At 45.6% G+C, this 13,598-nt stretch overlaps 1 protein-coding gene across 2 annotated transcripts in view; it reads right to left on the bottom strand.

Annotated features, from left to right (window-relative positions):
• Positions 1–10,816: 10,816 nt before the first annotated feature.
• LOC144126157 (putative transporter YutK) overlaps positions 10,817–13,598 on the bottom strand; it is a 36,820-nt gene continuing 34,038 nt past the window's right edge. For both annotated transcript variants that reach the window (XM_077660133.1, XM_077660134.1), the window contains exon 13: positions 10,817–10,970. In XM_077660133.1, the coding sequence (XP_077516259.1) occupies positions 10,954–10,970 (17 nt within the window). In that variant the 3' untranslated portion in view covers positions 10,817–10,953. The remainder of the gene's footprint in view (positions 10,971–13,598) is intronic.

Below are 13,598 nucleotides of genomic sequence, written 5' to 3'. Positions count from 1 at the left end.
GGCGCGCCGGCAAATCCGAGCTGCAACAGCGGTGCGCATGCGCCATGTCAAGTGGGACAAAGATGAAGAGGGTACGCCCAGCGAAACGGTAGCTATCGCGTCACTCCAGGTTTAACCAGAGCTAAACCACCGCCAATTTTTTGTTTTAACCGTTTACAGATTTTAAAAAGAAGGCGCAGATAGTATCGTGAATGCCGCCTTCACGGAATGTATATTCGGCTCGGCGGACACAAGATAAAAAAATAACGATAAAAATTAATTAGCCAAAATTAGATAATTATTTTTTTAACTCTTCACTTTACGCTGCATATTGCAATCGCAGTTTTGGCGACTGTAATGATTCAAAGCAAATACAATTTGCAGCATGTCCCTAAGTGCAACAGGTATTGAGATATTCGCGATTGGATTTTCAGCCTTTTTGGATCCGATTCGGGAACTGAACGCTCAGAGTGCGCCGGAAATCGCGCCCACGATGCTACGTAAGGGCCGTCGTACGATCGTTTTTGAGCGGCTTCCGCCTGCGAGTGGGTCCATTCCGTCCGGCGAACGGATGGAAAATTGATCAACTTCAACTTTCGAGCGGATGAACGCATCCGGCCGGCGACCGGATTGCAGCTATTGGCTGCTTTTTCCGTGACGTCAGTGACGTCTCGAGCCCCTCCACCTCGCTCCTGCCGGGGCAAGATGGCCGTCCGTCGATTGTACTGGAGAGCGAGGCCTAGGCAGTGTCAGCTATGTCGCGAAGCATATTATATTGGCCACATGTTGACATTAGAAGTAGGCGGTAGGACAGTTCGACAGGATACGGAAAGCTATCTCAGGTGACGGAAGATCTGATTAAGAAGCGCCAAAGCATGAGGGCGTCTAACCCTACCGACATAATAGAACTGACAGAGCTATCGAAGTTAATAAATAAGCGCAAGGTAGCCGACATAAGGAAGTTTAATATGGAGAGAATCGAGCATGCTCTAAAGAACGGAAGTAGCCTAAAAGCGATGAAGAGGAAACTAGGCATAGGTAAAAACCAGGTGTATGCGTTAAGAGACAAGCAGAGCAATGTCATTAGCAATATGGATAAGATAGTTAACATAATTAAATAGCTTTTAGGCGCAAAAAAGAGACAAGACACAAGGGTAGGTGACAGGACGAAGCGCCAACTTCCAACTGATTTTATTGCATGCGTGAAACGCACTTAAATAGCTTGTCGTCACATGTGCAGATGGGTCACCTAAAGCTCAAGTACGACTTGATAAGGCGCGCTCCAGGAATTTCTTTTCACAGTCATACAATACTATCGATGTGTCACTTACGCACAGGTCGCCTTTCTTTTTGATAAAAAACGCTTCTATCAACTCCCTAGCATTAGTATTCCAGCTTTTGCCCAGAATGCGCACATCAGTGAAGCAAGGCTCACAATTGCGGGACGGGCACTTACTAGTGTGCTTATTTAGATGTGTGCCTTCCATTTTCTGCTCTACGTTTCTCTCATGTTCCCTCGTTCGCTCATTCAGGCACCTGCCAGTCTGGCCTATGTAGGAGTGCCCGCAAGACAGGGGGATTTCGTAGACCACCCCTTCAGCACATTTTACGAACGGTCTCCTGTGCTTTGTTCCGCAGCCTCGTTCCTTGCTGTTCTCTTTATCAGTACGGGAGCAAAGGCCACCTAGCTTTCTCGGTGCCGAAAAGGCGAGCCGTACAGCATGGCGGCTGGCAACTTTTTTCAAATTATGGGCCACGCGATGCACGTATGGCACCACCACTGGTCTTACCTCTTCTCGAGGGACCTCTGGCCTAGCTCTACCAGTACCATTCTTTGTCTTGTTTAGGAGACATTCAACCACCGCAGTCACGAGCGAACGGGGAACCCGGCTGCAAAAAGCCTAGCCAATTGGTTATAAAAACTGTCCCGTATTTTGTGAGGGCATGACTTCTTGAGAGCGGATTCAAGGCAAAGCGAAGCAATCCCGCGTTTAACAAGTTTGGAATGGCAGGAGTCAAAAAGTAGCAGCTGCTTCTTTGCACGCGGAAAGTAAGACCAACAGACCCGATCACCACAGAACTCAATTTTCAAGTCTAAAAACTGTAATGAATCATGAGCAGGTAGTTCGTGTGTGAACTCCAGACCTTTTCCATGCTCTCTAAAGGCAGATAAAACACTGTCCACCGTTTTCTTAAGGTTGTAAAGACCTTCTTTAGTTAAAACAATCATAAAATCATCAACATACCTAAATACTTTAAAAACCTTGTCAATGGGTAAAGCTTGCGGCAGAGCTTGGTCAATATGAGATAAAAAGATGTGACATAGCACCGGTGCCACACAGGACCCAATGCATATGCCTGATTTCTGCAGAAAAAACTGCTGGTCAAAAGTGATAAAAGTAGATTCCAGGTAAAACTGTAATAAGGTTAAAAAGTCATCTATGGAAATACCGGCTGAGTTCTGAAAAGAAATCGGGTCATTTTCCTCAATACACTCCCTAACAGCGGAGAACAAGGGGCCATGAGGAACTGAATAGAACAAATCTACAACATCCTACAACAATCTACAACATAGGCCAGACTGGCAGGTGCCTGAATGAGCGAACGAGGGAACATGAGAGAAACGTAGAACAGAAAAAGGAAGGCACACATCTAAATAAGCACACTAGTAAGTGCCCGTCCCGCAATTGTGAGCCTTGCTTCACTGATGTGCGCATTCTGGGCAAAAGCTGGAATACTAATGCTAGGGAGTTGATAGAAGCGTTTTTTATCAAAAAGAAAGGCGACCTGTGCGTAAGTGACACATCGATAGTATTGTATGACTGTGAAAAGAAATTCCTGGAGCGCGCCTTATCAAGTCGTACTTGAGCTTTAGGTGACCCATCTGCACATGTGACGACAAGCTATTTAAGTACCTTTCACGCATGCAATAAAATCAGTTGGAAGTTGGCGCTTCGTCCTGTCACCTACCCTTGTGTCTTGTCTCTTTTTTGCGCCTAAAAGCTATTTAATTATGAACCAAAACCAACTAGCCCAGCAGCAAGTGCTCTTAGAAGATAGTTAACGTAGCCGAAGAGTTCTACACAGACCTGTACAGTAGCCAATGTAATCAGTGCGTTAATGAGAAAGTCAGTAGTGCACAGCAATGCGTAATACCGCCAGTAACGAAAGATGAAGTAAAGAAAGCCTTAGAAGCAATCAAAAGGGGAAAAGCAGCTGGGGAGGATCAGGTAACAGCAGATCTGTTGAAGGACGGAGGGGACATCGTGCTACGCAATGCCTTATGACCTCGACTGTACCAGAAGCTTGTTAGAATGCACAAATTATCTCAATTCATAAGAAGGGAGACGCCAAGGACTTGAAAAATTACAGGCCGATCAGTTTACTATCCATTGCCTACAAAGCATTTACTAAGATTATCGCTAATAGAGTCAGGGCAACCTTAGACTTTAATCAACCAAATAATCAGGCAGGCTTTCGTAAAGGATACTCCCCAATAGATCATATTCACACTATCAATCAGGTGATAGAGAAATGCGCAGAATATAACCGACCTCTATATATAGCCTTCATTGATTACGAGAGAGCATTCGACTCAGTGGAAACCTCAGCAGTCATACAGGCATTGCGTAATCAGGGGGTAGAAGAGCCTTATGTCAAAATATTGGAAGATATATATAGCAACTGCACAGCTACAATAGTCCTCCATAAAGTCAGCAATAAAATTCCAATAAGGAAGGGCGTCAGGCAAGGAGACACGATCTCGCCAATGCTGTTCACCGCCTGTTTACAGGAGGTATTCCGAGGCAAGAATTGGGAACAGTTGGGAATAAGAGTAAATGGAGAATACCTAAATAATCTGCGATTCGCTGATGACATTGCCTTGCTGAGTCACTCAGGAGGTGAACTGCAAATCATGATTAATGGGTTAGACAGGCAGAGCAGAACGCTGGGTCTAAAAATTAACATGCAGAAAACCAAGGTAATGTTCAACAGCCTAGCAAGGGAAACTTAGGGCAGGTAGTGACAGCAGATCCGGATCATGATAGGGATAATAACTAGAAGGATAAGAATGGGGTGGAGCGCATATGGCAGGTTCTCTCAGATCATGAGTGGCAGTTTACCAATTTCCCTCAAGAGAAAAGTGTACAACAGCTGTATCTTACCGATACTCACCTACGGGGCAGAAACGTGGATGCTAACGAAAAGAGTTCAGCTCAAGTTGAGGACAACGCAGCGAGCCATGGAAAGAAAAATGACAGGTGTAAAGTTAAAAGACCGGAAGCGGGCAGAGTGGATCAGGAAACAAACGCGGGTTAATGACATCCTAGTCGAAATCCAGAGGAAGAAATGGGCTTGGGCAGGGCATGTAATGCGAAAGCAAGCTAACCGCTGGTCATTAAGGGTAACGGAGTGGATTCCTAGATAAAGTAAGCGTGGCAGGAGGCGGCAGAAGGTTAGGTGGGCGGATGAGATTAAGAAGTTTGCAGGCAAAGGGTGGATGCAGCTGACAAAGGACAGGGTTAATTGGAGAGGCATGGGAGACGCCTTTGCCTTGCAGTGGGTGTAGTAAGGCTGATGATGATGATGAGTATACGCACGGTGATAACGCGCAAAATTTCCCTTTCCGCTCTGGCTCGACCAAGAAAGGAATGGTGTGCAAGTTGTTTGCTCGTGCTTTATTATTTTTCATCAAAAGTAATCCCAAAAGACGTGAACTGATTGTTTCCCCGTCGTATCTCGGTGGCTAGGTTTCATTCGTCAGTAATGCTCAAAGTGCTTGCCTTCAACCGCCACGCATCCCATGAATCTCTCCTTCATCGACTGCAGCACTCGTTTCACAACCTGCGGGGGTATATTCGCACATGTCTTGATGATTCTTTGTTTGAGGTCTGCCACGTCTCCGGGTTCAGTTGCGTAGACTTTGTTCTTGACGTAACCCCAAAGAAAGAAGATGGAGCTAAGTTGGATGACCTAGGTGGCCAGAAGATGATTCCACCGCGCCCTATTTCACTGACCGGGGAAGTTGCTGTCGAGCCAATCCCTTGCACGCGATGAGAAGTGCGAAGGCGCCCCGTCAGGCTGAAACCACGAGCCGTGGACTTGACTTAACGGGATCTCGGACAAGAAATCGCTGACAGCACCGCTTAGAATGCTCTCTGTGTATGACTTTTCTGTTAGATTTTCTTCCAGAAAGTACGGCCCCCCTACTCGATTTGAGTAAATGCCACACCAGACATTCACTGACCACTGGACTTGGTGGTGGTGTCCCCGGAGCCAGTGCGGGTTCTGATCAGACCAGTAGTGAGCGTTGTGTGCATTGACTTCCCCATTACGGCTTGGGCCCCGTCCGTCCACAGAACGTTCCTAAAAAAGTCTGAGCCTTCGTCACATTTGATCAACGCCTGCCGTTGCTGAATTCATGCCGCTTTTTATAATCGCCTTCACTGAGATACTGATTCAGCGATATGTGGTAAGGATAAAAACTATGCTTCTTGAGCACTCTTAAGAGTGAACAGAGGGAGGATCCAGCGGCCTCGACGATTTGACGGATGCTTTCTTCGGGGCATACACGAACGTAGCCGAGAACGTTTATCTCGAATTATTCACTCAGGATAACTCTCTTTTCCTTCCTTGAATGAAGCATATATCGTGTGGTCCGGAACAGTTTGTGCATTTTAGCGAACATCGTATGTGACAGCACCGGGCGCCAATAATCTCGGAGGCGTAGAGTCTTGAGGCGAGGCGAGCGTTGCCATTCGTTTTTACACAGGCGTCAACCATCTGCACCTTCTCGATCAACGAGTATAGCGGTTGCAGCTGCCCTGCCATTCCATGGCGCATTCAGAGTTCATATGTATAGTATTGCAGCAGCCTTGTTCGTTCTGTTAACAGAATCGACAGTCGGCAGCGTACCAGTGGAGATTCCGGTGAAAAATAATAAATCGCAAGCCGATAAGCCACCGGCCCTTTCTTGTTCGAGCCAGAGCGTAAAGGGAAATCTTGCGCGTTATCACCGTGCTGCTTCTAAGAAGTCGCTGACGGCAGGAAACGTGCCTCTAAGTTCAATGCCAATGACGGAAAAGAGCGCGTGCTGCTCACGGAAGCGGCGAATATGCACTCTTCTCGAGCGCCTGCCTGCCACAGTCGGAGCTAGGCTTGGTGCCGTCGGTTTGTCGTCATCATTTCGTCAGTCTCCTGCGCAGTATCATGGGCGCGATTTCCGGCGTACTCTGAGCGTTCAGCTCCCGAATCGGATCCGAAAAGGCTGAAAATTCAGTTGCGAATGCCTCAATATCTGTTGCCTTTAGACATGCTGCAAAATGTATTAGCTATGAATTTTTACAGCCTTCAATAATGCGATTGCCATACGCAGCGTAAAGTGATGAGTTAAAAAGGCAATTAACTAAATTTGGCTAATTAATTAAATAAATTTGACCGTTATGTCATTATTTTCTGTCCGCCTAGCCGAGTATACCTTCCGTGAAGGCGGCGCTCACGATACTATCAGCGCCTTTTTTTTTTAATCTGTAAATGGTTAAATAACAAAACACCCTGTATGTCATGTGTCATACATGTCTTTTCCTCGTCCTGTGGTCGTCTGTGCTCGGAAATTTTTCTTTGCTCACTTTTAGAACAAGTACACGTGCTTGTGCATGGTGCAATAAACAAAAATTCTTCCAAGGAGATTTCCACCATTTTTTTCGTAGGTAATGATTAATATATAATTTCATTTACATGCTCTCTTAGACATTCATTTTCATCATCTGTATTCTTTTTCGTGAAATAAACATTGATTGACTGAATAATTTATTGTTATGGTTGGGAACTCATCTCGACACGCGAGCCGCACTAGCAGCAGCAGCAGCAGGAGGAGGTCAAACGCCCATTGCAGGTCAAAGGCCCCTCCCATGTCTCACCAGTGAACCCTGTCCTTTGTCAACTGCGGCCACCGTATCCCCTCAAACTTCTTAATTAATCTCATCCACCCACCTAACTTTCTGCCGCCGCCTGCTACGCTCCTATTCCGGAGCCCCAATGGCGTCTAGCGCCGCTCGCGCCCTGGCGACCAAGGTCCGTTGGGACTGCAGGTCATGGCAGCTGAGCAGCGCCGCCTCCCAGGCCTCCATAGAAGGGTGGGGATTGGAAGGGCAGGCCCAGACCATATGGAAAACGTCCGAGAACGTCGCTCCGCACAGCCTGCATCCACCATCAAATTCTGAATTTGAAGTGTTTCAATACTGCCGGGCACAGCATTGTATTTCTAAAAATTTTGAGAAGATTGACATTTTTCGAACGCCAATTTCAAACGCTTCCGTGACGTTCTTGAATATTCTGAGGCATCGGCCTTGAAGCTAGCGTTTTGGTTTGTCTTCTTTTCAATGTAGTGGCTATTTTTGACCCGCTTGAGAACACAGCGGCACGTATAGACCTCCTTCACCCCGCGACGTCACGAAGATGCGGTGGCGCTGATGTCAGGAGCGACTTTCGCATGGTAGGCAAAACATGTTCCGCCTGCCCGTGCCTACCGCAGCTGCCTTAGCTATCGGTGGCTGCATCATGCCTTCGTACTGCAGAAGCAGCATGTATTGACCAGTTGCGTCACTGTTGGATCCGCCTAGTAGCATAAAATGAAATTTAAATTAGCCCCGATAGGTTTCTCGCAGATAAATACCGCATTAGGAAACCGGCTAACAGAGAATGGGCCGCGGTAGTAAAACGCGAAGTCTGGGAGTCGATCGGCACTGCCACTCAATGTACTTAATAGCATGCAAGTTACTGCGTTCATTCACCAGAACATCAGCATAGTGCGCTTATAACTGTGCAAGGAAAAAAAAAACGTATGTAGCTGCGCACGCATTTATCACCTTGAGCCGGTGTGAACGGGGCCCCCGCCGGCAGGTTCACTCGCCCCCAAGGAATGCGTTCTTTTGTTAATAGTACAGCATGTTTTAATGGCACGTTTTATGGCATTTGATATTTACTAGAAAGTGTTTCTTAATATGACAGACGTAATTATTTGATTCGAGTAGAAAGAAACCTGGTAAGTTCATGCGCGGTCACGTTGGCGTGCTTAGAATAGCGTGCCTTATGTGTGCTAAAAGCCACATGCTTTTTCATTGCATCATGCATGTGTCATGTTTCATGACGCAGTCCATGACCGCGAAGCTTGTCGAGATTGAGAGGGGGCGCAGCAATGAAAAGTGTTTTCGTTATTTATGCACGCGATATGAAACTAAATTTGGTGCAAATATGAAATTGCGACGCTAGTTTCAGTAATGCCTTTGATTTTTAGCTATACCTGGTGCAATTCTTGGGTAATTATAATAACGCCCTTGCCATGCCAAGTCACCTCAAGGTCTTAAATAATTGAGTATTGGATTGGAAAACGTTTATTATCGGCTTGAGTTATAAATTGGTTCGTTGATCTTGTTAGGTGGCCGTCAGTGGAGACTAGCGGCGACCTCTTGGGCTCTCGTCACCACCTGTACTTGGGTTTCCAGGTCGGAGCTGAGCAACAAGGTCTCCCACGGGCCCGGGAGCGCGAGCCTCTTGAGCGATATTGGTGGGGGATCTCTCGGACAGTCCCAGAAGATGTGGTCTACGGTGGCTTTGCCGCCGCATTTGGTGCACTCCGGCTTAAATCTATCCGGGTGCACATGGCTTAGGACAGCTGGATTAGGGAGAGTTTTTGTTTGAAGTTGTCTCCACAGTACCTCCTGTTCTTTGTTTAGGCTTTTATGCGGAGCAGGGAAGGTTAGCCTTTCTAGCCTGTAATTCTGAGTAATCTCATGGTGGGTATTAAGGCCGTCTCTCGTCATTTCGACGTCCGAGTTAGCGTCCACAGCTCGGCCGATAGATCCTCGAGCTTTATCGTGGGCTGCCTCGTTCCCCGGGTTGTGCGCAAATTTTTTATGCCAGCATGTTCTCAAAGCCCTGTTCTGCATGTGACCCCATTACTTCTTTTTTTAGATGATCATGTACTTATGCATGCATAGTTACGTGAAAACGTTTCTTACAAAAATAACGAACATAATACTGCACGTGTAGGGAAAAAAAATCGAGAGATAAATTACACTTCTCAACGTCTCAGGAATCGTTTGCGAAAAATAGAATCATTCCATTTTCATGCGTTACGAAATTACGAAGGTGTGAGTGATGCCAATCGCAGAAAATGTGAAAGGTCAGAAAACGAACCTTAACGTTTATTTCCTCGTTTTTGGCCTCTTCGCTTGCGCTTTGGTCAAAGAAATGCGGCCCTGAACTCAAAGAAAGCCTCAAAGAAATTACCTCACAATTTTCGACGACCACGCATCTCGAAAGCGTATTTATAAATTTCTACTGAATATTATGCTATAATTTTTCGTCACGAAACAGAACACCCCAGGGCCAAGAAAGAAAATAATTTCAGAAATCAAAAAGTTTCACTAAATCGAACAAGTTTAACAAGCAACAAGCGCGACAGGTACGCGTGTCAGCAGATGGTGAGCGCACGTCTGCTCCGCCGAAATAACGCCAGCACATCCTCTCACTGCTGTCCCGAAGCAAAATCATTCTGGCTATAGCGAGTGTCAAAAACTTCCTACGGTTGCTGCCTTATCACCTGACTTTAGTTCAGAGGGCAAAGAAGACCCGATGAACCAGTACAGAACATCGGTGGGTGCCTCGGTCAGCTTCTATTTGTGCCCGTTTTGTTCGACTCACTTGCCGTTTCAAAGAATCTACTGACGTTATTCCGATGCTATCTATTTTATTTGTAGGGCTTCCACACCATGTGGGCAAGATTTGATGAAGCCTGCGCTGCGAAGACTGTTTGAGCGACTGCTTCGCTCAATAGGAGTGCGCCAAGGCATAAATTGATTGTTCGGGGGCCTGAAAACTCTACGAGCTTGAAATAAATTTTCTTTCAGACATGTTTACTGTTAGATAGGCAGGTATTTTGTATTTTAATGTTTCCTTGAATCTCTTTTTGGATGCAAGCATATCTTTGGAAGTTTTGCTCAAATTTTATTTATAAACCTTCATTTTGCAAATATAGAAAATGTGATAATAAGACACGTTAACGGAAATGAAAGGTGTGTTTAATTGACTTCATTCTGATGTATTGCAATAAATATTAAACCTCATAATTCTGAGGCCAAAAAATTTAACGAAAATTCATAAAATATGGCCATTCTTTTGCTGCAGCAGTCTATGGGCGAACGAGATTGCTGCGACGAGCTGCGTGCCCACGCAGGCGCAGTACGATTGCTGAAGCCAGCAGGACGAATGGCATCCTGCAAGCCTCGTGGTATGTGTCACATCGTAAAGCTATCACGGGAAAGAACATGCAATGCCAAGGTTTGGTTTGGTTTATGGGGGTTTAACGTCCCAAAGCGACTCAGGCGTAGTGAAGGGCTCCGCAATTTTCGACCACCTGGGGTTCTTTAACGTGCACTGACATTGCACAGTACACGGGCCTCTACCATTTCACTTCCATCGAAATTCGGCCGCCGAACCCGTGTCTTTCAGGTCAGCAGCCGAGCGCCATAACCACCGAGCCACCGCGGCGGCCACAATGCCAAGGAAATACATACAATGGTCAATTAGGTTGAATGTGAGGATTCCGAAAGGCAAGCCTAGAAGTGGGCGGCCGATGTGATCGGAAAGTTTGAGAGGATAAGGCGGCTGGCTTGCGCAGGACAGGGTGAATTGGAGGGGTAAGAGATGCCTTTATCCTGCAGTGGAGGTAGCTAGGTTGTCGTTGATAATGCTGCTGAATGCTGATAACACAAGTCTTTAGAGCAATCCTTAACGCGAAGAGCTTAGTGCAAGAATTAACGTTGTACCTATCCCCGACAATGATTAAAATGCCCTTTTATTTACAGCATAAATTTGAGGTATGTACATCATATTTACAAATTAAATATTTCATCAGTAAAAACAACGGCTTCCATTCTTGGGAGCTTCATCCGGGCTTGACAAAATTGCAGCTCAAGGGATCAGGCTCCCTGCAATGAAAAGAGGAGCCAAGAAATGAGGAGCGAGAAAAAAGGAATCGACATGGGATTACAAGTCCGGAACAAAGCTGCCACCGTGCTCACGAAAACTTCAATAATGTGTCGTGTCGTCTCATCAGCGATAGAACGTACACATAGCTGAGCCCTGCCTTTTGAACTTGGCGCTGCAGTTTACGTGTAGCATTGTTCTCAATATAACACTGACTTTTGCGAGTTGTAGGAATGCTTTAGCGGTGTGTTGCGGCGAATTTTCGCTGATATTCGAGCCATGTGTCCCCCAAGAAATGGAAAGAACACGGGCTTTTATTCATTCGCTCCGGACATCGCCCTAAGAAAAATTTATTTAGACAGTCTATAGAGTGTTAATAGACTTGTCAATAAAGTCTATAAATTTTCTATAGAAAAATCCTATACAGATTCCATACAGAATCCGTAGATTTATGGCCACACACGTTTAGCACACTTTTGTTTGTAGAAATAGACAAAAGAAAATATCTTTAGAAAGGCAATAAAGTCTATAAGAAGTCTATTGAGCCTTTTTATAAGCGAAAGCGTATACATAACGTTTACTGTCACTGAGCTCCATTTGCCGCCTAGCACAGCTTTAGAAAAGGTTTTAGAGCAGCTAGCAGAATTTAACGACTAATTTGCACTATATGATACGGACCCAGCTGACACGGACACAAAATGTGCCGTCGATTTTTCGAAAGCATTTGGTCGAGCATCCAACTGCGATATCATTCCTGAATTTTCAGCCTCTCTGCACATTCCGCAAGCGTTGTCGTAGCTCCGAAATTTCTGTTGAGCTTGCGTACAACTTACTGTCGCTCACAGTTACACTCAGCAAGCTTTAGTGCCAACTATGGCTCTTCGTTGAGAGGTGTTCTCTGTTATTTTGTTTCTTATTAAATGATCTGTTATATCTCCTTGCATGCGTCGTTTTGCTGGCGGCTGTATAATTTACCCCGCAGGCAGAACAGATGAAAACAACCGCGCTCTGCAACTTGCCGTTATAACAGGCGTATAGGGCTTGACATCTCCAAGTAGTCGTTAAAGCGTCTAGTCAAACTTTTCTTGTTCAATAACGAACCTCTGTTTCAGGCTATGCCTTGCAGAAGTATTCAGGCGTTCACTTCACACAACATTTCTTCGCATTAGCTTTGTCGCCTGCGTCTGCGCTGAAGTGTCGCTGTATACTATATATAGCGTTTGAAGATCTCCGATTCATACTTGGAAACTAGTCAATCTGCAGACACCTCCGAGTGATTGCCTCTTTTGACAATTCTCCTTGACGGAATTAAGTAGTGCTTGAGTATATTGTCGCCTGAGCGCCACCTGGCAATATTAGGCATAGAGCAGCCAGGTATATCCATCAGCAGTAGCTTTCAGCGCAATCTATTCCAATTTTTAAAAAAAATCTCTGCAGTTTTCAAAGGAATGCTGAGGACAAACTGTTGTTTGAACGCAATAATCTATAAATGCAAGCCAACTTCGAAGTCATCACCTCCACCGAAAAGTAAATTTTCTTAAGACAGCAAAACAAGAAATGAAATACAGGTGTCGTCATTACCGGTCGACTGCGCAAGTAAACTGCGTTATAGCGCGAATCCTCGAGGCTAGACTACACTGCCAGTCACTTCAAAACGACGATCACAAAGTCCTCTTCGGTATACAGACGTGACGAGTCTGAATCGGGGAGCTGGCAAAAATTTTAATCGCAACTTTCTCGATAATAAATGCGTAAAACAGCCACCGTTTAATTTAGTAGGCGAAAATTGGAGGGGACACTTGAGCTCCGCCTTACGGATATGACGTGATAGCGTAATGGGTTAATAATGCCCATACATATAGAAGGTCATTCTCTACTCTATATTCATAGTACCCTGGGAGTCCTCGTCACCCTTCCTGGCGCAGTGGTGCAGCGGTTAAGCCATGCACCACTGCCCTGCTATGGCAGGTGCTCTTAGCGGGGGACCTTCTGCGGCCCATGTTGCTCTTCCAGAGCGACCAATAATTAATTTAACTACCACTTGGCCCATATTGCTCTTCCACAGCGCCCAATCATTAATTTAACTACCACTTGGCCCATGCTGCTCTTCCAGAGCGACCAATAATTAATTTAGCTACCACTTGGCCCATATTGCTCTTCCACAGCGTCCAATCATTAATTTAACTACCACTTGGCCCATGCTGCTCTTCCAGAGCGACCAATAATTAATTTAGTTACCATTTGGCCCATATTGCTCTTCCACAGCGTCCAATCATTAATTTAACTACCACTTGGCCCAGGTTGCTCTTGCAGAGCAACCAATAATTAATTTAACTACCACTTGGCCCATATTGCTCTTCCACAGCGTCCAATCATTAATTTAACTACCACTTGGCCCAGGTTGCTCTTGCAGAGCAACCAATAATTAATTTAACTACCACTTGGCCCATATTGCTCTTCCACAGCGTCCAATCATTAATTTAACTACCACTTGGCCCAGGTTGCTCTTGCAGAGCAACCAATAATTAATTTAACTACCACTTGGCCCATATTGCTCTTCCACAGCGTCCAATCATTAATTTAACTACCACTTGGCCCAGGTTGCTCTTGCAGAGCAACCAATAATTAAT

This window comes from Amblyomma americanum, chromosome 3 (assembly GCF_052857255.1).
Source record: "Amblyomma americanum isolate KBUSLIRL-KWMA chromosome 3, ASM5285725v1, whole genome shotgun sequence".
In the NCBI taxonomy this organism is placed as follows: Eukaryota; Metazoa; Arthropoda; class Arachnida; order Ixodida; family Ixodidae; genus Amblyomma; species Amblyomma americanum.
The sequence above is the reverse complement of the archived record's forward strand: the minus strand, read 5'-3'. Positions and strand labels throughout refer to the sequence as shown.